Source organism: Gracilinanus agilis, chromosome 2, assembly GCF_016433145.1.
Source record: "Gracilinanus agilis isolate LMUSP501 chromosome 2, AgileGrace, whole genome shotgun sequence".
Taxonomy (NCBI): domain Eukaryota; kingdom Metazoa; phylum Chordata; class Mammalia; order Didelphimorphia; family Didelphidae; genus Gracilinanus; species Gracilinanus agilis.
Window position 1 is genome coordinate 156,565,120 of NC_058131.1, and position 24,902 is coordinate 156,590,021.

The window sequence follows — 24,902 nt, forward strand, 5'->3', positions numbered from 1 at the left end:
TTAAGTTTTGCAAGGATTTGCAAGAAGCCATGCCTTTGGGCAGGGTTTACACTTGGACACTTGGAATCTTGGGAGATTCCTGATGCCATCCTAGGGCATGAGACCAATCATCAGTTGGGCTGTGCCCTATATAAGGGAGAGAGAGACTGGACCCAGGGACTCATTCTGGAGCCGGGGATCCAGGGTGGTTGGGGTCAAACCTTTCTATCTTCATTTTATTGGTCTAGCCAAATATTAACCAGCATACCGGAAAGTTACAGAATTACTACTGAGCTTTAGGTTCAATTCATTCAACAAATTCAACAAATTGCTACAGAAGATCTATCCATCTATTTATCTTCAATGAAGCTGCTATCTAATTTGTCTATAGGCAAGCAACGTCCACTAAAGCAAGCCAGATGGATTGGTGGCCTGACTGGGCCAGTAAGCCTGGTTAGCTCAGCTATCAACATTCTGAAGCTATTAGATTAAATAATGTGAGCTAAAACCAAACTTCATTTAGGGATTCCCAAAACAAACCCCTCTTCCCTTCTATCAGTTTCCCTTGTTGTTTGATTACTTCAAGTAAAAGTTTTGTTTATAAAATTCAAACCAGCTCCTGACCTTTTGTTGGTTGACTTGGCAACAGGGCAGCCTCAAGGAAGTTCTAGGGCATTTTGAAGGGAAAGAGTAAGATCCAGCTTTACTCCCAGAAGTTGAGTTTAATTACCATCATTACTATTAATAGTCAGATGTGTTATTGATCATTATTGTTATTCTAATAATATTGATTTAGTTAACAGTAGTTAAACATCAATTGATACCAGAAGGCTAGTCTTCTGGAAGAAACACATTGTGATTGGTTGAGGGGATTCTACAGGAAGTATAGTTGTATTATCTGATTTCCTGTTTATACCTAAGGAGGGTTTAAAGTTCCTTTACCATCTAGGGCTTTTTGCTTTACTTTTCCTAACAATTACATCGTTTCAATCAAGTCCCTCAATGATCATAACAGTTATGAATGGAGAGATGCCATCAGGGTTGTCTGAAAAGTGTTAATTCATTGAATAAGTGACCAGGGGTAGACAAGGTGTCAACAAAGCAATCCTTAATCAGTATACAGTCCAAAATGTAGAAGCTGGTAGGGGGAGGGGGCACAAATACTTTAATCTCTTAGACTAGTGATGGGCAAACTACAACCCACGGGCCAGATTGGGGGGGGGGGCTGAAATGTTCTGTCCTTCAGCTCAACATTATTCCTAATCTGATGAATACAATGAGTAGGATACAATACAGTGAAACTTCCAAAGGGTTGCCTTAGAAACAGACTGATACATGAGCATTTCCTTTCCTTTGGCCCCCTCTTTAAAAAGTTTGCCCATCACTGGCTTAGACAGAATAGTAGGAAGTAGTTGTCCATGGTGAACTAAAACGTATCCTCAATGTTGGCAGAAAACTAGATGCATATATTTGGTACCATTGCAATCACAAACCAACCATGCTAAATACAGTAGAGTTGAACACATGACCACTCATGGGCAGAAAATTGTGAAACATGCTTTGCTGTCAGTTGGTTAGCTGACCTTGCTTTGCTCTATGAAGGCACATGATTCCATGTGGAACTTACCTTCTGTGTAGATTCTAGTCCAGAATCCCCAGTGTTTTAACACATGGACCAAACCTTATGTCTCCTTTTATAAAGTGTTATAAGATCTGAAATGGTTGCCCAGAATCTACAGCCATTCTATTGTTTCCTACTGAGCATTTAGGGAGAGCCAATGGAGGAGAAGGGGGAAAACCCCCCACCAAAATGAAACTCAACATTTCTTTTAATATCTTTCCTTTTAAAAGCATTTTTCATCCACATGCTAAAACACATATTATGCTGCTTTGACTCTTTAACAAGCATATTTGCACATCACATCAATTCATGTCATTTGCACAGCATCTGTGATCAAAGCTCATCATAGTTTTAAAGTCTGGCCCTTATCTCAGTGAAGCATAAAAAAGTGTTTGCAGATTGATCTCAGAAATCAGATTAGCCTAGGACTGGTTCATTCCTATAAAATGTGAGGATTACTCTGAGTTGTTCATAGGCCCTTAATCCTTTTGATCATTTACACTGTGTAGTTTTATACAGGTTGTTCTGCTTTGGAGGAGAAATAAAGTAAAGAAACATAAAGGTGAATTTGACAGAGGTATCACCTCACTATTTATCAATGCAGAGAGATCTTGAATTTTAAGGGTAAAAGCTATAAAAGACTTCAACTAAGCTGCTTTTAAGCCTTACTGAATGTAATATCTATAAAAAGATTTCATAAAATGAATATCACTCTCTAATTATACTTATTACAATTAGAATATGAGGGGAATAATTTATTTGCCCAACTTAATATCCAATAAAAGTAAGAATATTTCTAAACAGTATTGTGAAAAATCTCTATGTTTCAGTTAGCACAGACTGCCGATTTAGATAATTTTCTATATAACATTTGCTATCACTTAATTATATGAGGTTTTTAAATTCTCTTAAAAGCCTGCTTTCTCCTTTTAGGAACTCTTCCAGAAACTAGGGCGTATGCTGTCACTGGATAATGAAGATATCTTAATTCATCTGACCTTGTGATCCAAACTATAGCCATATGTTATGCATGAGATCTGGAATGCAGAGAACCAAGAAGTTCCCCCTCTCCTGTAAAAATGCACTTTATATATTTTAACTGATAAAAGTAAATAACATTGACTATAGTGGAGATAATCTTTTAGAACAAAGTTAGTAATAACTGACAACAAAGACAATAAAAGTGATGACATATGAGGAGAGCTAGTTTAAAGCAATTAACACCTACACAATACCAATGTTTTTTAAAATGTTTTATTTCAAACTTAAATCCCCAAACCGAGGATTTCTATATATATACATCAGAGCATGAAAAAGTGAATTGTATATGAAACTATGCGTTTTCATTTAATACTGTATTTAAAAAGAGAATATGATCAATTCCATGTATTAATTCCAAAACTGTCCTAACATTGTATACTTTTAGAATTATAAAATGAGCCACAGCATTTTAAAAAATATCTCAACAAAAACATGTACAATGCCCATTATCATAAGGCAGGTTTAAAAGAGATTAAAATTTCCTCACCCCAAAGTATGAAGAAGATTGAAAAGTATTCTAAGAGCGCATGATAAATAGGCCAAAAACAAGACAGAAATATATTTGGATCAAGCAGTCTTTACTTCACTGAGCAGTAATAAAGGCTGATGACAGAAATGCACCATCAGATTTGTCAAATGTAACCAAAAGCTTCTGTTTACTTTGAACTGAGCATGTGAAATAACTAATAACCCCAACAGAGGAATCAAAAGACCTTCTTTGGGTAACATCTGCATGAAATTGGCTAACAATATTTCAATAAAGGAATGTCAAAAAGTTGAGTCATGTGGATTTGTTCATGAAAACAGAAAGATTTATTTATTAAAAACCCTTACCATCTATCTTAGGATCAATTCTACGGCAGAAGAGTAGCAAGGGCTAGGCAACTGGGGTTATGTGACTTGTCCAGGGTCACATAGATAGGACGTAAACAGAAGGATTTATGATGGCATTTCAGAATCACAGCATTACTATTATAAATTAAGAAATGTCCTTAAAGGAACCAGAATTTGGTGATCAAGGGATATCATGCAAGGAAATGGTTAGAAACTATTAAACATTTAGCACCAGCCAAATATCAAGTAATTCATAACCCAGTCGCTAGAAATATATATTAGAAACTTACTGTTTTCTAACATTTTCTGATTCATGCTCCCTCCCTCCCTCTCACCCCTCTAATCTTCCCAAGAAGGCAGGCAATATGATAGATTGTACATAGAAAGTTGCTATCTTTCTTAAACTTACAAGAAGTCCTTATCCTACAAAGATACACTGCTTTGAAAAAACAATAAATTATATCCTAGAATTAGAGCATTTTCACAGAACAAGTTGTTGCCCCATTGGCATTGTGATAATGATAATAAAGTACAAAATAATAACAATGTTCCCTTTCACTTCAAGGAACAACATCTCTTAAGCACGACTCTTATGCTTTTAGCAAATTATGGTTAATAATTATAAATCATGTCAATTTATAAATAAAAATTAACATATAGTTAATTAACATATAGTCATTTTATTACACTGGCATGGCTCAACCAAGAGCAAATTATATCTCTCCACTTATTTAGGTTTATCTTTATTTCCATAAAGAGTGTTTTGACTTGAATTCATATAGTTCCTGTTTGTCTGTTGGTAGGTAGACTCTACTTACCCCCTGAGTAAATCATCATGAGGGCCAGTTAGATGGTGCAATAAATAGAGTGCTGGACCTGAAATCAGGAAGACATCTTCATGATTTTAAATCTGGCTTTGCTAGCTGGGTGACTCTAGGTATGTCACTTAACCCTGTTTGCTTCAGTTTCTCCTCTGTAAAATGTGCTGGAAAAGTGTCAAACCACTTCAGTATCTTTGCCAAGAAAAAAAAACCCAAATGAGGTCATGAAGAATCTGATACGACTGAAATGACCAAACAAAAATTAATTATCATAATACCAAGAGATAGGGATAGTTTTGTCTCACTTGTCTTCCATGCTTTTAATTTCTTTTTCTTTTCTCATTGCTACTCTTAGCATATTTAGAAATTTCTGACTAGGACTTAAAATAATTATTGTTACATAATTTTTAAATGGGAAAAATTCTGATTCAGATTCTGTGCTTTAGTTCTCTCTAATTTAATTTACATGACTAACATAATTACATTTTTTAAAGAATGAGCTGGCTACATCAAGCTTCTGGATCTGTTAGTTCTCCTATGCTCTATCCCTTGAAATCTTTATAGTCTTCTTTGATGGCAAATTTAAAAGATGAAAGATAGACTTTTAAACATAACTAGTCATGGAGGGAACAGATATAAGTTTTCTCATACCAGATTATAAAACCATCCTACCAAGGAAGATAGGGAAAGAATGAATTCCAGAGGTATAAAGACTTAAAAACAAACATCTGGCTTTCTGATCTAAGGAGTACCCCTCTTGGGACAAACTTTGAGAATGGGCCAGCCAATGACAATTGAAAAGAAAAAAAGCCTAGGAATTAGCAACACTAGTTGTTTACCACAGAGACAAATTAGGTGAAGAAAACACTTACTGCCCCAGTGGGTATTTGAACCCAACCCTTGCAACAGTGTTAACAACATAGCAAATATGTCCCTCTGTTAACTAATTTATCTAATGTGATTGAGCTATAAGCCTGCTTTTTAAAGGCTGTGTATCTAATGCCAATTTCTATTAGTATTGCAGCTGAACTTGTAGTATTCAGGATATGAAGCTGAAGCTTCCATATGTTTTCTTTTTTTTTTTAATGTTTCAAAAATTCTTTTAAAGATTTTTATTTTTATTTATCACTGGTCTTAGAGAAAGAAGACCTGATTCGAAATCTAAACTCTTTGACTTACTGTGTGACTGTTTCCTCATTTAAAAAAGGTGGGAGGAGGGAGAGAGAAAAAGGAGAAGGGAGGGGGAAAGGGGGGAAAAGGGGGAAGAATATTTTTATTATCCATCACATAGGGTTATTGTGAGGAAATAATAATAATTCACGTTTATAAAGCACTTAAAGTTTACAAAGTGTCTTACAGGCATTATTTTGTTTAAGACACACAACTTTGCCATAATGGTATCTCCATTTTACAAAGGAGGAAACTGAGGTTCAAGAGGTTAAGTGACTTGCTTAAGATCACAAAGATAGTAAGCATCTGAGGGAAAATTTTAATCTAGTTCTTCCTGATTCTAACTATGGTGTTGTTGTATCCACCAAGCTGAAAATTGTAAAAACAAGTATATGTAAATATGAACTATTGGCTTTAAGTCTGCAAGAAGTTGACTAAAAACCTTTATCTACAAATAGCAACAAAACTATTAGAGACATTTTGGGAGAAATTGTACATTCTGCTCATACTTATCATCCTATCTTTCCTCTTGTTTCTGGGTTTCAAAAAAAAAATAGTAACTTTTGGATGCATTTTCTGTTTCTTTCAAGAGAAAACTGGGCATGCAGAAACTGTCCGAGTTGTGTACCAGCCAGAACACATCAGTTTTGAGGATCTGCTCAAGGTCTTCTGGGAGAATCATGACCCGACACAAGGTAGAGTGATGAGTGAGCCAGTATTTAATTATCTTACTAATTACAGCTGGGATAATTAGTGTTTGAGCTGCATGGAAGAGATGAACCTTGAAATCACACAGGAGTTCAAGAATATGATGGCAGACATTTATTGACAAGGAAAAAAGAGAGAGAGAAAAAGAAAAAGAGAGAGAGAAAAATGAAAGCATAAACTTAGCCTAGACCTACATTCCCCCTTGCCTCTCCATTTACAGCTGTCTGTGATGGGAGAATTCCCACAGAGAAAAACATGAAACAGTAGAAAATCCATTCACCTTGGATTATTACATTATGCTTCCTTAATGCAGGCTTTTGTCTATGAAATTAGTGTCTTTTTTAAACTATTCCAAAGTTGTTGTGACTTATGCTTCCTGTATTTCCTTCAGCTTAGATTTTTCTGAATTCTAATACTATTGTTGCATATTGTATATGCATTAGAAGAATAATTGTATTAAAAATATAAAACACAGTTCTTGGGGGTAATTGTAGTGGGGACCATGATGTTTATCATTCAAAAATCCTCCATGGAGGTGATTACATAGAGAAATTAATTTATATTGGTGCAAACAATGGCAATCATAATTTTTTTCATACTCTTGTGTACATAAAGGCAGAATGCCATGTGTGTGAATACCATTATAATGTGCAATACAGAAGACTTTCCATGTTCTGACCTAAAAGCCATATTCTCGTATAAGAAAGTCTATTAACTAAAAAATCCTGTGTACTATTCAGAGATCTCCGCCCATTTGGCAGTCACTTTAATAATGTCTGTTCCACAGCCCAGTTTTTACGGTATGTATGTGTAGCATCACTACCATGTATATAATAGTTTGAAATGGCCCGTCCCCAAAAGCCCATAATGACATTTTGAAGGGTTGGGGGAGGGAATGTGAGTAGGCCAGAGACTGTATCTCTTGGTAGAAAGTACTTCCTGTGAAAGATACAGAAATCTTCTGCCCATTCTGGTGGTTACTTCTCGAGTGCTTCTTGAGTGCTCCTCCTCAGGCCTAACCAAGCCAGCTGTCTTGTGTCTTCTGCTTGTACGCAGGGAGCAGTGGGATGGGTCACTCCATTCTTGTGTGACCCATGTTTCAGTCTTTCAGGAACCTACTATAATAACTCTAGCAACAACAATAATAATAACAAAGAGGAAAAGGCAGCAATGATAATTATTTGTTATTTGTATAATTTTATGTTTCAACTCCTTTATCGAACGGTTACCTGCATGAAAGATCTATCTTAGTGCTTGTGGTAGCAGAGAGGTGGCCCTAGTTTCTTGAAGGATAATATAATATATAATATATAACATAGATTTTGAAAGGCCTTTAAAGATCATCTAGTTCATTACTCATTTTATAGATGAGGATATCAGTGCTTACCACACCTATATCCAGAGCTAAGACTTAAATCCAGATCTCCTGACTCCAGGCCTTGAGCTCCTTCTCCTACGTTAGCTTGCTTTTCTCTTGGTATAATCCGAACTTTGAAAGGTCCTGTTAGATGAAGTATAGGTTGGAATCTTCCCTGGTGGAAGGAACACCCATACTAACGAGTTCACAGGTGCATCTAAGAATTTAAGTTTTAAAGCATCACAGAACATTAATCCTGATCTCTTCAGTAACAGTACCCCATGGAACTAGCATGTGGGGAGATCCCTATAGGTATCTACATGCCTGTTGCTACTTATAATTTTTGTATTGCCAATTTCCAATTACAATATTTGTAATTGAGAATATGAAATTCGAATTTGAGAAGCATTTATTAAGCACATGTGCAGAGTACTGTGCTAGGGGAGAATTTTCTAAAGACAAATATAGTACTTGTCCTTAAAGAATGTATAGTATGATAGAAAAATAAGATGTGATATATTGGAAAGAACAATGGATTTAATGCCGTAAAGGCTGGCTACAAATCTTGACTTTGCCACTTCCTCCCTATGTGGTCTTATACACGTTACTTAATTTCTCTAGGCCTTAGTTTCCTCATCTGTAAAGAAAGTATTCTCTTAGATGATCATTGAGGTCCTTTCAGTTGTAAGATTCTGATTCAGAAGGCAGTTATATGGTGCAGTGGTTAGAGTTTTAGGCATAAGAATTCATAATGCTTGAGTTAAAATCTAGCTTCAGTTACTTATTATTTATGTGATCCTGAGCAAGTCATTTAAACTATTTGCCCCAGTTTCCTTGGTGGCAAAATAGAGATAATAATAACAACTACTTCTCAGGGTTGTCGTGAGGGTTAAATAAGATAGGAATGGGAGGGAGGGGGAGAACATGGATCACAAAATGTCAGAAAATTATTATTAAAAATTGTCTCAACATTTAATCTCAAAAAAACCCATAAAAAGCAGAGGGGAAAAGGTTTAAATAAGACAGTATTTATTAAATGCTTAGCAAAGTGCCTGGTACATAGTAGTAGGTGCTCAAAAGTTTGTTTCCTTCCCCCTAAATAATCATAACAAAGTAAAACATATAAATACAGAAGAAAAGTATGAACAAAGCATAATAAATTTTTCAAAAATGTATAATATATTGTATATGTATATATGTATATGCATATATATATTAAGTAACTTGTATTAGTATAAATATGGATATATACATATATATGTGTGTATATATTATATATATATATACATATATATAATCCTAGCATCTATTAGATATCACACATGCAATGTGATGTAGAGGATAAATACCAAACCTAAAATCAGTAGCCCAAGATTCTAATCTTAGCTTTGCCACTGATTCTTAATGTGACTTCTATGAGCCTTACTTACCTCATCTGGGAAATGAAAGTCTGATTTCTAAAATTACTTCTGGTTCTAGCAGTCTAAAATTTCATAGTCATTATAGCTGACATCTATATGGCACTTTTTGGTTTACAAGTTATAAATGGTTATACACATTTAATTGTTTGATTCTCAAGAGATTTATGGAGTAGGTTGTAAGAGGGAGATTGGAAGAATTCAAGAAAATTTAAGAAGATTGAGGAAGTTCGAGACTGAAACGTGGTTGCCAATAATGTAAGAGGGAGATTTTAGGTATTTTATAAATATGTATTTAAAATGTGGCCGCCAGGAATCAACCATTCAGATTGATTCCATAATTAAAATAGACCCAAGTCAGCATCCAGTTTAAGGTAGTCTATTTACAATTAGGAAGGTAAAAGGTAGGTAAATAGAGAGAGGGAGAGGCCAGATGGAGAGAGAGGCTTAAAAGCCTAATTAAACTAGGTTACAAGCCACAAGACTTTAGAAATCAGAGAGGTTATAAGCCTACTTTTAAGGCAGAGTTTGGAAACACCAAGGTAGGCCGAGGAAGTCAGCCTAATTTACCCACATGACAATTCAGAGTAGAAGCATTCTGAGGTCTCAGCCGAGCACCTTCAGCACCAAGTCCAAAGCCGGAACTCCTGAACTCCTTCCACTCCTCAACTAACTGAACCAGGTTGTAACCCACGTATTTAAATAGATAGCATCTCTCCTCATTTCCTGTGGGCCACCTCTAATTCAAGTGGACCAATGGCAGCCTCTACACTGATTTGGACTGCCCAAAGGGCAGTCCCTTGTTCTTGATTTGATACTTATTGTCAGGTGTGGTTAACTTATCTCCACTCCCCTTTTGAGGGAGTTGGGGATGATATAATCTAGATGCCTAGGGTAAATAGATTTTTGACTATGAATGGGCTAGAGTTAATTTCATATACACAAGGTACAATAGAGACTAGTATTTTGCAGATTAGGAAAAAGTTAAGGAACTTGCCCTGGGTCACCCAATGACCAAGAGAGAATTTTAATCCAAGTCTCTCCAGCCTCTATTCACACTATAGCACCTCATATTATGACTTTATAAAAGAAGAAAGCAAGAATACCTCTAGGACACAGAGTATGAATAAGCCTTTCCTGACGATTCTCCTACTTACTAGTTTGCTACCTCCTAACAAAAACAAATGAGTATCTTTACAAAGGGTAGTTTTTGCTCTAGATCCTCAGCACTTCACACAGTGTTCAGGCCATATCAGGCACTTGATAAATAATTACTGAGTTGAAGTGAAATAGATTATAACAGTATTATTTGAATTCAGATTGTCTTTTACCAATGCCCTAAAAGCCATTCAATCTTTGGTTTCTAGAAGCCTCCAGATGGGAAAAAGTAAGCAGATCATCACTGTTATCACTATCTGAACTTTCAAACTAATTTCTTCTGACTACCAAGAAAAGATACCTAGCAAACTGGTACCTGTAGAGAGAGTTCAACCTTCAAGATGGCAGTCACTTGGAAGTCCTTCTCAAGAAAAACAACTGAATGGTCTAGTCTCTAGTTGGAAGATTTTGTGGTAGAAGTGGAAGTCCTAAGGGAAATATTTCCTAGTTTATGACAAGGAATCTAGAAGTGAGCAAAAAGGTGGGCTGAGGTACCAAAAACATTCAGCAAACTGGGAAACAGAGGGAAGTGTACAGAATTCTAATTTAATGCCAGTGTGTCTAAAAACATTTGGGATGAGCTGCTTGTCTCTTCATGGACTTTGCATTGCATAAGTCAGTGTTGCTGACTCCTTTTGTGAGAGTATGAAAAAGAACTCATAGTTTCATCAAATCATAGACTGAGAGCTAGAAGGGCCATTAGTTCCTATTTTTCATCTTTTACAGGGGAATAAACAGGCCTAAAGAGTCAGGACTTACGGAAGATCACATAGTTATTAGTAAATAGAAAAGCTGAGATGAGAACTCAGGTCCTCTGGTTCCAAATCCATAGTTCTTCTTACTCTGCCAAGCTGCCTCTCATGTTCTCATTGGAAATACCTTCATAGATATAGTGGATAGAGCCCTGGACCTGGACTTAGGAAGACCTGAGTTCAAATCTGGTCTTAGGCACTTACTAGCTATGTGACCCCTGGCAAACCATTTAACTTTTTGCCTCAGTTTCCTCCACTGTAAGATGAGTGTAATACTACCTATCTCACAAAAGACTATTATAATATTTGTAAAAGCATTTAGTACAGTACCTGGCATATGTATTATTTTGTCTGTGCTGTATAACATCATTTTACAGTGAAAGAAATTGAACCTAACCGTGCTTAGCACAGTATCTGGCACATAATAAGCACTATATAAATATTTGTTCCCTCTCCCACCCTTGAAGAGGAAACTTTTGTTTGCTACTTTGGATAGAACAAGTACCAGATAAAGAACATACTGATGCTCAGCACCATGGTAGGAGACATTTCAGTATCAAGGACATCTTTCATTCATTCAGTTGCCTTCTAGGGTCAAGGAAATGGCAAAGTGGTATGGTTGGCAATAGTTTTAGCAGAAAATGTAGGGACAAGAAATGAGAATGAAAGGATGAGATGAGCCAGGAAGATCATGACAAAGTTCACAAATTATCTATTGACGACTATTATGATTTGGACAAGTTAGTTAACCTTTAGAGTGGTGTCTTGTATTTTCCTCCTTTATAAAATGAGGAATTTGTTTTAAAGACTATTTTAATGATCTGTTCAATTGTTAAATTTAACATAAAATTCTGGAATTTAGTATACATATTTTTAACATATCTGACCCAGAAATATCTATCTTATGTTTGTATGCCACAAAACAATGGGTGTTAGCAAAAATTGCCATGTTGGAAATTACTGAATTATCTGGAATTCTGGGCAGAATATGTAAAAAAGGGAAAACATTTGGCATTTTCTGACTAAAAGATGAACTTCATAATGGCTTATTAGGCCGTCTTAAGTGACTAAAGTCAAAGTAAACCCCTCCTAGTAACATATTAAGCTTATACACTCTCTTTTTAGGGTCGTTGTTATGCCTAAAGCTGTGTAATCACAACAGGTTGGGCTGATAAGCCAATACTGAAAGAGTAGGCAGTGTCATAGGGGAAGGGCAGATGATAAAGTGAAGTCACAGCAGCAGGCAAAGAAAACAAAGAAAACTTGCAGGCTTCGCATCTTAGACAGGCTCAACAGTAGGTACCAGTCAGAGATCTATGTAGTTCTGGGTAGAGCATAGTGTCAAAAGGTTTCTGGCAGTAGGGGATAAGCAGTGACCATTTGACTTCAAGGACAAAGCAATCAGTAAGAATCTAACCTTTGTAGTTCACTGTTGGTCCAAATTCCTTAGAAGGACTGGGTCATAAAAACAAAAATGTATCACATGGAGAACCAGAATAAGGAACTAAGATATGCCATCGAGAGGAGACTTGGAAAAGGAGAGGAGAAAGGTACCAAATTATGAAAATTAGATATTAGACTATCCTTTTTGCTTGCTCAGGCCACCCTTATCATTGCCACCTAAGCTATTTTTCTTATGTGCTGTTCTGATCATATTTCTCCACTCCAAAATCTCAAGTAGCTCTCCATTGCTGGCCAAATAAAGTATCAAGTCCTGAGCATGGCTTTCAAAGCTCTCTACCACCTGGCTCATTTGAACTTCATCTTATACCACTCCTCTTTATTCAAGTTTCTAGCCAAACTGAACTGTACTTCAACCCTCCTTGAACTGGTCCCTTGTATTCATCTTGGACATGAACTGTAGATAGCAATGAGCTAAACCAAAAATTAAATGGAAAAATAGGCTCAATTACATTTGGAAATTGAGTAATTCTTTCAACGACCTCCATCTCAAAGCACATTAATTTATGTGTAGATATGTATGCATGCATATATATGGGTATATATGTATGTGTGTTCTCTCACTGATGGATATGCCTAAAATAATAGAAATCCATAATCTCAGAAAATTCAACTCAGTAGTGAACCTCAAAGTCAATGATAGAGGTATGGTAGATTTTAGTAAGCTGAAGCATATTGCTAACATCACTTGCCAATAAGAAATGATTTAATAGAATTATTAAAGAAATGAATTGTCTACAAAAGAAAGTGGGTCATTCACATAGAAGGGAGAGGACAGCTATAATATTGCATAGATGTCTGTGAAATATTAAAAAAGGGCCATTGAATAGTTTTTTTAATTGATGATTTATGTGAAGATAAGGATTAGAACAGGAGGAGAAGGCATAGATAGACGGGTCTGCATCAATGACTGAAGACTCTGCATTAGCAAAATCATAGGTTGTGGGAATATCAGTATCTTATATAATGTGATTTGCTTTACTTCTCCATGGGCAACCAGTGAACTTGGCTTGGGCAGAGAAAGCAAAGAGATAAAGGAGAGGAATAAGGAGATAGAGGAAAGGAGGAAGAAAGATACAAAAGGAAAGGATTTTTCTTCTCCATACTCACATGATAGAACATTTTCAAATGCAAAGGAAAGAAAAGAGCCCAAATAACTTCCACAGTGAAAAATCAATGTGATAAATTAAAAATATATATATATATATATATATACATATTTATGTATATATATATATATTTTTTTTTCTTTCTGTGACTTTATTACCAAGTTGGCAACAAGCTCTGCCAAATTAGTGTCTCAACTTCATAGTGTTCAACATTTTTAGTTAGTGGGTATTTTTTTATTAGTCTCCAGTTTTGAAGGACTGTACTTTTTTTAGACAGTGTATAAGGAATCTATCATCTGCAAATAATTAGACAGTGAAAATTACATTGTATTGCTAATGAGCAGATGTGTATACTTATAGAGGAAGAACAGCTGCACACACATAAAATGCTAAAACCACCCCAAACCAGCATTATGTATTCTGAGAGAAGTTGCATTTTCATTTAAGAATCTAAGAACCAGAAAATTATGGGGGGAAAAAGAAAATTTGACCATTTCTGATACTCTGCATTATTATTGGTTTGTCAATTGTACTTTTTTTAGGAATAGAGTAATTAATGGTCTTTTTTTATCACCTTTTCTTAGGGTTTCTAGTATTAACAAGGGTTAAATGTGCCTATGTTACTGCAAAATATGATAAAAGCAAGAAACAGGTCATTAAATTTATAAATAATGACATTGAAATATTTTAATGAATAGAATTATGACCCAATCAAATCCATCAGACCTCTAGTACCTATTTTCATGAGGAAGAAAGTCACACAAGAAAGCAATAGGAATAGCATTAAATCCTCCAGGAAATAGTATAATACAGAACAATTTGAATAAAATGAAATGAGGCAGAGGATAATGAGAATTCATCTAACAGCAAGATAAACTATATAAAAGTTGCTATTGGATAGTGATGAAATAGGAATGACAAGATCTAGAAATTACAAAAGATGATGCAATGATTGCTGAATGAGTCAATAATGTACATAATGCTTTAAGCACTTTCCTCAAAACACTTGTGAGAAAAGGGTAGTACAGTTAATGTGTCAGTGAGGAAGCTGAGAACTCCAAGAGGCTAAAATCTTATGTCCAGAGAATAACTTTATAACAGGGGCAGGAATCACAGCTCCCTTCAGCCTCCATATCTTCACCTTTACCTACACCTTCAGCTTCTGCTGCCAGCTGGGGAAGATCTGACCTAACAGCTCATTAATACTCCATTAGCCTAATCTAGTCAATCAGCAGAGCAGAGAAGAAGCCCCTTCAGGACAGAATAGCCCAAACCCACAGATCTAGCAAATAATCAGAGGAGTAAGATTATAGCCAATGACAGAAGGGAAAGAAGAAAAAAATATGAGTAAACAACAGAAAAAGAAAAAAGAAATTACAATCAACAGCTTCTATCCAGGTAATGAACAAAGAGTAAGATGGAACAGAGGAGGACCAAGTAACACCAAGAAAAAACACAGAAACTCCAGTGAATTGGACTCAGGGTTTGGAAGAACTCAAAACACAATTCAGAAAACAATTAAGAGAGGCTGAAGACAATTGGGAAAAGAACTTAAAAAGCAAAATAAGTCATCTGGAAACAGAGGCACATGAACTAAAACAATAAAATAGTGCCTTGAAAGCCAGAATTGACCAGTTTGAAAATGAGGCAAAGAAAGTGAAAGATGACCTCCAAAGAAAAACAGACCAGGAGAAGGATGGCCAAAAAGCCAGGGATGAAATTCAGTCTTTAGAAATTAGAATCCAACAGCTAGAAGCAAATGACTTTACAATGCAGCAAGAGTCTATAAAACAAAATCAAAAGAATGAAAAAAATTGAGGAAAATATGAAACACCTCATTGATAAAACTATAGACCTGGAAAATAGATCCAGAAGAGAAAATTTAAGAATTATTGGACTACCAGAAAATCATGACCAAAGGAAAAGCCTGGGCCTCATTCTACAGAAAATTATCCAAGAAAACTGCCCCAACATTCTTGAACAAGAGGAGAAAATGGAGATTAAAAGAATTCACAGATTGCTTCCTGCATTTAATCCCCAGTTGACAATACCCAGGAATGTTATAGCCAAATTCAAGAACTACCAGACCAAGGAAAAGATACTACAAGTTGCTAAGAAGAAACCATTCAGATATCATGGAACCACAGTTAGAATAACACAGGACCTGGCTGCATCCACACTGAAGGACTGAAGGCATGGAATATGATATTCTGGAAAGCAAGGGAACTGAGTCTACAACCAAGAATCAACTACCCAGAAAAATTGACTATATTCTTGTGGGGGAAAACATGGTTATTTAATAAAATAGAAGACTTCCTAACATTCCTAAAGAAAAGGCCTGACTTAAACAAAAAATTTGATGCCCAAATACAGAACTTAAGAGAATCACCAAAATGTAATTAAGAAAGGAAAAAAACAAAACAAAAACAAAACAACTTTTTTTAAGAGACCCAATAAGTTCAAATTATTTTTGTATTCCTATAAGAAAAGATGATATTGGTAACTCTTAAAAATTGTTATTATCATCAGGGTAGCTAGAAGAAGTATACTTAGAAGGAACAGTGACATCCTGTATAGGATGAAATGTCGAAAATATATAATATATATATTTAAACATATTAATATATATATAAAGGAACAGTGACATATATAAACTAAGGATAAAAAAAGAGGAGAGAAATGGGAAAAGAAATAAAATGGGGTAATTTTATATTTCATAAAGAAGCACAAGGAGGGAGGGGAGAGAAGACCAGTACAATGGAAGGGAAGGGTGAAAGAAGTCGGAGATAGTCTCCAAGAAAATGTTAATTATCACAGCGGGAAGGGTCAGAAAGGTTCAAATGGAAGGAAAACCTCCAACTCCAAATTCAGTCATCAACATCAACATCATCCTTATCAATACCATCAACATCATCATCATCAACATCATCAACAACATCATCATCATCATCCACAACAACAACATCACTGTCATCAACATCAACATCTAACTATCCATCTTTTCGGCCCAGGAAAGATTTTTTCTGGGTAGCCTAACCCAATAGCATACTATGCAGAGTACTGAATGAGAGCCAAAAGACCTAAATTCTAGGCTTGAGTATTACTATGTGTCCTTTGGAGGTAAAAAAGAAAGCCTTCTTTTTCCTGGACTCAATTTCCTCATTATGGCATTAAGTTAATCAATTAAATCAAAGAATAAACCATGTGTAAACAAGGAAAAAAAAAGATTATTCACTTAAAAAAAAATCTTATGTCCAGTTAAACATCTGAGGTAGAATCCAAATCTGGACCTCTAACTTTTGAAAATCAGCTATTCCATCCATGCTCTATGCCTACTCATATAGCACAAATCCTAATTAATGCATTTAAAGTGTGATTTAAATATCTCAAATTATATGAAATGATGATTTCCTATAGTGGAAAACCTACTGGGCTTGGAGTCAGAACAACTGACTCTCTCATTTACTTCATATAATAATTTAAATTTCTCAGAGCCTCAATTTCCTCTTCTGTAAAATGAGTATTACAATTCTGCTATATATCTCACTAGATTGTTGCAAGGATCAAATAACATTGTATGAAAATATACTTTGTAAAGATTTGCCATATAATGTACCATGTAAATGTGAGTTGTGATTGTGATAATGGTTACTTTTGATGATTATATGACTCTATTATTACATCCTATAAATAAGGTATTTTGTAATAATAATAAAATATATTGGCTAGACTGGGGAGTAAGAAAAGTTTCAGGGGTCACAGGGGGATATCTTAGCACTCAAGTTAATCGTATAGTTGTTTTCTGATTTCTGTTAAGCTATCCCATCCATTGTGTTTTACTTCTCAGGCAGATTAAAACTACAAACCAAAGGCTTAACATTTAAGTAAAAATGTCTACATTGTTGAAGGTTCCCTGATCTGTCAGATATCATAAGATCTTTAGATTTATATCTGGAATATTCCTTAGAGGTGTCATATATTGGCCCTAGGGCCTAATTAGGAAATTTAGCTTCTAATCAAATGGGTTTCTTCCTTGCTGTCCCACATCCTGGGAAGGTTGGGTTTGCTTCCATACGACTTTTGTTATATATGTTTATAAAAGCTTAAAGATGAAGAAACTGAACCTAAGAGAGGGAGCGTGACTTTGCAGATGTCACACAACTAATAAGGTAGCAAAACTTCTTAGGATTTGAACCCAAGTCTTTGAACTACAATTTGGACTACAAATATAGGGTTCTTTCTTCTAGGTGCCCTTGAATGATTTAGAAAAAGAAGAAAGAGTTGAAATAGTAGTAAACAACATTTTTCTGTGGGGAAATATGGGCTATGCACAGAGTTTATGTTTTGAATTTAAAATGAGGTATTATCAAATTAAAATGGACAGAGTTAATTTTATAACTAGGTAGAGTTAGATTGTTCCATATTAATAAGCCTTGTCTAAAACACGTAAGCTATGTTTTATATGTAATGAGTTGTATGAGGGCAAGGCTACACTTCCCAGTGGGCTGAGTGCCAGTCAGAAGCCCATCTGATTAGGAACTTCTTTTCTCAAGAGGTTCGTGGCCTAAGAAAAGGATCTTCATGCAAGTAAGGTACAGGGAGGAATAAAGCAGCAGGACAGCTTGCCTGCTGACTATTGAGGGAATGCTGAAGAGAAGAGAATAAAGGAAAAGAGATGAGGGAAGGAAAGGAGAGAATACAAAGTGAGGCAGAGAGATATAGAGAAAGAGACATGGAGACAGACAGAAAGAGAGACAGAGACAGACAGAGAGGGAGGAGTCACAGAGAGAGACACAAAGAGAGAGAAAGAGACAGAGGGAGGGAAAGAGACAGAGCCAGAGAGAGGCAGAGAGAGAGAAAAAGAGGCAGACAGAGATAGAGACAGAGAGAAAGACAGAGACAGAGAGAAACACACATACACACAGATGATAGACTTCCTGCCACAACCAAGATAGGAGAGACTTGCAGATTTTCTAGGTAGAGATAGATATATGAGGACTAAATACTAAATGCTCATCTCTGAGTGAAAAGTGTAGGAAAACTGAAGATGCTGGCCCAAAGGTGGGAAGGACATACTCATGTAACATCCAGATCTCTTCCAGTGGGAATTCCTTTCATTCTCCCTCTTTTAGTTCTCCTCAACAAAATAAATGACTACTGTCATCCTTTCTTTACCAGATAGATGCCTACTTAACTATCATCTTCATTCAGCTCTCCTTTCATCTCATCCCTATCCTTGTGGTGAGAAAAATCCTTTAACAGGCACAATCACAGTATTTGAAGTCTCAGCTAATCTGCATTTGAAGCCTTTTTCATGGGCCTAGGGGCTCATGGGAAATGTAGTTCTTAATCAGAAGGGCTTCAGCCTGGTGCTCAGCACACTGAAAAGTATTATTAGTTTGTTCTCATTTAAAGCCTGTTACATATGATTAAATAGATGCTTGGACAAACATTTTCTTATGACATTTTATATTCAGATGTGCCATATATGTTTTCCAAAAAGCAGTATTATAATAGCTTACATTTCTATAGGGCTTTACAATCACAAAGACCTTTCACATATATTAGCTTATTTGATCCTTACAACAACCCTGTGAATTAGGTAGGGCATGTAATATGTTAGTAAAAATATAGGCTGCTGTTTTTCTCTAAATTATGGTTCTCTTGTACAAAACTTAAGTGCAGTCTAAAATTACAATACAATTGGCTTTTGTCTATCATTATTCCAGCTTCCCTGGGAATAAGTATGAAATTTGAAGAGGTTTTTTTTTCCTTCTTCTTCTTTTGTTCTCCCACCAAATTAAGGATTTTAAATTTATGGATAGTAGCAGCTTCTGTTCCTTGCTAAATGTTTATCAGATTACTATTTAAAACACCCTCCTCAATAAGAGATCTTTACAACTTACCATCCTTAAAGTAAAGCAATCCATTGTGCTCCTAAAATCATACCTTTTCCTGTTCATGAATAATGGAATGTTGAGATAAAGTAGAATTAACACTAGATTTGGAGTCATAAGACCTGTGTTTATCTAGGTTTGTCATTTAATATCTATGTATACCCATGGAAAAGTCATTTCAACTTTCTAAATTTCAATTTGACTTTTGTAAAAAATAAGGATCCAGTTGTTTGTACTACTTATTTCACAAAATTGAAAAAAGTTTTGTCAACTGTAAAGTACTATGTCAATGTGAGCAGTTGTTATTTCCCATCACAGCTCTGTCACTAACTTCTATCTGTTTCTCTCCCTATCTCAGTGTTAATTGTATCTCCAACTACATTCCCTTCCTTCTCTTTTTCTCATTCTCTTCAACCTACTCCTCCCACGTTCTATTCCATCCTTGCTTCCTCTTCCATTGGGCCCTCTGGAATCCTCTTTCCATAATGAACAAATTTCTCTTACCTTCCTTGTCCTTCAAATGATCTTAATCTTATACTCTTTAATCTATCTGGCTCCCCAGATGACAATGAATCCCTAGATGTCTTCTCTAGTATTGGTTGTACTTTCTCACACGGGTTCTAAAGGAGGATGCTTCTTGCTTTCTGCTTCTACCTCTATATTCTCCCCTTGCCACCTTGTCTTTAAAGTTCACTCTATGAATAACTTTTATGGTAACTGTTGTCAACTTGTCCCCGATTGTTTCCCATTGTCCTAGTCATGGTTCCATATTTGAAACAATGAATTACTCAGAACCCAATAGTTGCAGACAAGGGAGGCCATCAAATACTCTTCTTAGTTGTAGCAATTATCAGATATAGATGACTATGGATATTGATATAGACACATATTAGGGAGGGACAGAGACAGAGACAAAGAGTATTTTATGTAGGAGGAATGGGGGAATTTCATCGAAATCTCATCATAGCTTGCCAAAAGTTGACGGAGAAATCTCGGTAGAAGCGAGGAGGTCACTACTTCTTTACAAATGCTAAAAAGCTCTGTTCTCATCAATCAATTTCTAGGGCATTTTTGAAGAATGTTAAATAGAAAACTATTATTTCCCAGGCCAATAATTTGCTCTTCATCCAATGGACTTGAAATGTCATACTTAAAAGTTGTCTTTCTTTCCTGGGAAAAGAAGCAGCCTCATTGCATCCTTAATTTATCCACTGTTTCTCTGAAGTCATTGAAGGGAAATGGAGGCCCTTGGCAGAATTTTCAATGTTTGTTTCATCTATGTTAGAGCTAGATCTATATTATTATTAAATTCATCTGTAAGAGAATTTGATAAAAGGATGTACATAAAATGTCTAAATCTGAACTCATCTTTTAATATTCATTGTAATCTAGCCCCTTATAACCTTATTTCCTATTATTCAGTGTAAGCATTCTGATCTGAGAAGGCCAATCTTTTTACTCATACTTCACTGTACCTTTTGTGATGATGTTTCCTTCACCTGGAATTCCTCTTTTTCTCACTTCTTCCTTTGCAAATACCCTTCAATTCCTTTGAATTGAATCCAGCTTTAGTCACCTATGACCATATAGGCTCATTGGGTCATAATTTTAGAGTAGACAGGATTTTGGAGATTATCTTGTCTAACTCCCTCACCAAAGAAGAAACAGAGGAAATCCTCAAAGACATCTTCCCTTAACACTATGGTTCTCAGTGATTGATGATCCTATCAACAACTAAATTAATTATGCTGTAATTACCATTGAAAATTTTAGCTCTTTGATATATTTTATCTTATATTGCTCCCTTTTATTTCACAAGGGTGACTATTTCTTATTGCCACATTGTAAACTCCTAGAAGTACATTATGTTGCTACTATAACTCCCAGTGTGAACATACGACGAGTGCTCAATAAACAGGATCATTGATTTAGAACTAGAAGAAACTATAGAGAACATCTAGCCCAACTTCCTTATTGAGGATGAAAAAATGAGATTCAGAAAGGTTAGGTGATGATGCAAAGGTTACACAGGTGAATAAGTAACAGAGGTTAAGTTTTCTTCAGATCTTAGCTCAGGTTTCATTTCATTTCAATAGTCTTTATGTGCCCTTTTGGTTCTTATTGCTCACTCCCTCCTTGAATTATGTTGCATTATTTTTCTGTTTAAATGTAATTCTGATGCCAAGCATAGTGTTTAATAAATGTTTGCTGACTTAATAATTATCAATTAATAATGTTAGAAAAAGAAAGGCCATTTTATTTCATTGAAAGAAAATTTTGGCAAAATTTGTCACCTGGAGACCAGCATCATAGAGGATTACGCTTAATTTGAATTCATTATAATAACTGAAGAATTCATCTATTGCACTATATCAGTCCAAACTGGACAAATCCAGTCCCACGGTCCTAAATATTTATTTTCTTGTTCCAGTTTTAAGCTTATTAATAGATTTCTTGTCCTTGAAAAAATTTCCTCCTTCATGTCCTTATAGATATACAGATAATATTGTCAGTGTAAAACTGTTACAAATAATATTGATATAATAGGGTATATTTAAAAGTATTAAGGGTTTAATGTAGTCCATATTGATAATTAAAAAGAACCACGTGCCTGCTAAGATCTAATTCAAATGCCTGCCATGCTTACCCTCTGGCTGCTTCCTAGGAAAGAGAGCATGTCCCAATCACATCCCGAGTCTTATACCTCTCTCTACATAATCACACTTCTTGCCCACCTGTATTATGCAAGAGAAATTATGGGAAATGTAATTTTGAAAGCATCCTAAATGTCCACAGGAAGTTTAGATGAGGGACCTCAAAATCAGTTCAAAACCCCCAAATTTCCAATATCACATTACCCCCTGAGAGCAGAGAGAGACTGGTCTCCTCGAACCCTCTTGTAAACAGAACTAACTTTTAAATTGCAGGCATTTGGGCATAAAAGAAAAGAGGACAAAACAATGAACCAATAATTGCTAGCCACATTGACAAAAAGCCAATTGGGGGCAGTCCCCTTTGGCATAAGAGTGTACATTCAAAACAAATGCATTCAACTCCCCATTATTCAATCAACTGCACCCCAAAGTTCATTTTTTGGGGGGGGATCTTCATGATTCAGTGAAGGTTCTTCAGGCATCTTCATGGTACCCTCTCTGGATTCTGGGGAGATAGCAAATTTCTTATCCTAATACTCTCAAAGAATTTAAACTTTACATTATAGATTATAAAACATATATTCCCTTCTGAGGAGAATTATACATTTCCCCTTGAAATTACTCTCAAAAGAGTTAAAATTTTACATTATAGATTATAATACAAACATTATGATTATAAACTTATCCACCCCCCTGAGGGGAATCAATAACACATTCTCCCCTGAAGAGAGTACCCCAGGTCAGCTAAGGATACATGGCTGAGTCATGGGGTTGTATGAAATCAATTGGCAAAAGAAATAAAAATAAAAGAGAAAAAATTAACTTGTGAATGAAATGTGAAATGTCAAAGTCTTATGTGTAAAAAATGTAAGGAAAAATAAACTTATAACAGGCCCTTGAATCAAGGCCAATTAAAATGATTTAAGCAATTTGCAATTACCCATTCAGGAGCCAGGACTACAAAAATTGCCATTATATATGAGAAATAACAGGACCAAATATGTATGCAAGGGAAGTGTCTTTCCCTGGTCTGATTTGCCTGCACCTTCTCAGGGATGAAGCATAATGATAGCCAGTCTCAGGAGCTTTCTAGGAAATGAAGCTCAGGGGAAGTCTGGCCTCTAACATATGTCAGAAAAAGTGCAACCCTGAACCTCAAACACTAGTTTCAAGCCCTTCATATCGGCATAGAACTTCCTTAATCCATGGTCTAATGACCTATTTGTTCCTTGGCACTTTGAAGATTCTCAGTCGGTCTCCAAGACCTTGTGTCTCATTTGCTCCCTTCTCCTAGAATCAGACAGAGAGAAATTAATCACAGTCCCATAATAATTACCAAGAATTGGCAGGTTACCATTGTCTAAGGTATTTGGGTATGCATTAATATTATAGCAAATATATATTTATATTAAATTATATTCCTGTAAAATAAAAAAAGGACTAACATTGATTATATGTACTTTCAGGACAAAAATGAGAAAAAAAAGGAAAAGAGTCAATTAATTCTATTAAAATAATTAAAAGGAAAAACAATAAGAAAATTTAAAAATCTAGGGAAAAATACAATGTCAAGTATAAAACGAGAGAAAAAAAACCTCAAAAACTGTACTGCACATAGAAGGGGAAAAAATAATAAAGAAATGCTTTAAATATATAAATAAATAAATGTATATATATATATATATTTATATTGTTTAGAATCAGTGAAAGGCTTTTCACCCAAAAATGAGATCCATTTCCTGTTAAGCTTTTACATGAACTGTGAGTGTAAATGATTTTTACAAAATAACAGATTCATAATGCATATTCAAATAAAGTACCATAATTTCCAATAACACATTTAAAGACAATAGCAAACAAACCCATTATTATAACCACTTGCTATGATGTTAAAAAACTGTATACTTGTCACAAATTCATTCATTCAACCTTGGCTAAGATATTTTCTTTTTTTTAAATTAGACATTTATTAATATTCATTTTTAATCTGTTTGCATACTTTATGCCCCTACTTTCCCCTTCACCCCCCGCTCTCCCCCCACCCATGGCCAACACACATTTCTACTGGTTATAACAAGTGTCCTTGTTCAGGGTCTATTTCCCATTCATGTCCGCCTCAGTCCATGCATTCAAGCAATTGTTTATCTTATATGTTTCCTCTCCTGCTGTCCTTCCTCTGAATGTGGGTAGCATCTTTACCATAAATCCCTCAGAGCTGTCTTGTGTCATTGCAGTGCTGCTGGTACAGGAGCCCATTACATTTGATTTTACCATAGTATATCAGTCTCTGTGTACAATGTTCTTCTGGCTCTGCTCCTTTCGATCTGCATCACTTCCTGGAGGTCTCTGCAATTTGCATGGAATTCCTCCAGTTTATTATTCCTTTTAGCACAATAGTATTCCATCACCCGCATATACCACAATTTGTTCAGCCATTCCCCAATTGAAGGACATCCCCTCATTTTCCAGTTTTTTGCCACTACAAAAAGCTCAGCTATAAATATTTTCGTACAAGTCTGTTTATCTATGATCTCTTTGGGGTACAAACCCAGCAATGGTATGGCTGGATCAAAGGGCAGGCAGTCTTTTATAGCCCTTTGGGCATAGTTCCAAATTGCCAGCCAGAATGGCTGGATCAGTTCACAACTCCACCAGCAATGCATTAATGTCCCAATTTTGCCACATGCCCTCCAACATTCATTACTCTCCCCTTCTTTCATTTTAGCCAATCTGCTAGGTGTGAGGTGATACCTCAGAGTTGTTTTGATTTGCATTTCTCTAATTATTAGAGATTTAGAACACTTTCTCATGTGCTTATTGATACTTTTGATTTCTTTACCTGAAAATTGCCTATTCATGTCTCTTGCCCATTTATCAATTGGGGAATGGCTTGATTTTTTATACAATTGCTTTAACTCCTTG

The 24,902-nt window shown here is 35.5% G+C and overlaps 1 protein-coding gene across 3 annotated transcripts in view; it reads left to right on the forward strand.

Moving 5' to 3' along the window:
* Positions 1-24,902, forward strand: part of MSRA (methionine sulfoxide reductase A) — a 585,525-nt gene that overhangs the window by 370,171 nt on the left and 190,452 nt on the right. For all 3 annotated transcript variants that reach the window (XM_044663472.1, XM_044663473.1, XM_044663474.1), the window contains one exon: positions 6,057-6,161. In XM_044663472.1, the coding sequence (XP_044519407.1) occupies positions 6,057-6,161 (105 nt within the window). The remainder of the gene's footprint in view (positions 1-6,056; positions 6,162-24,902) is intronic.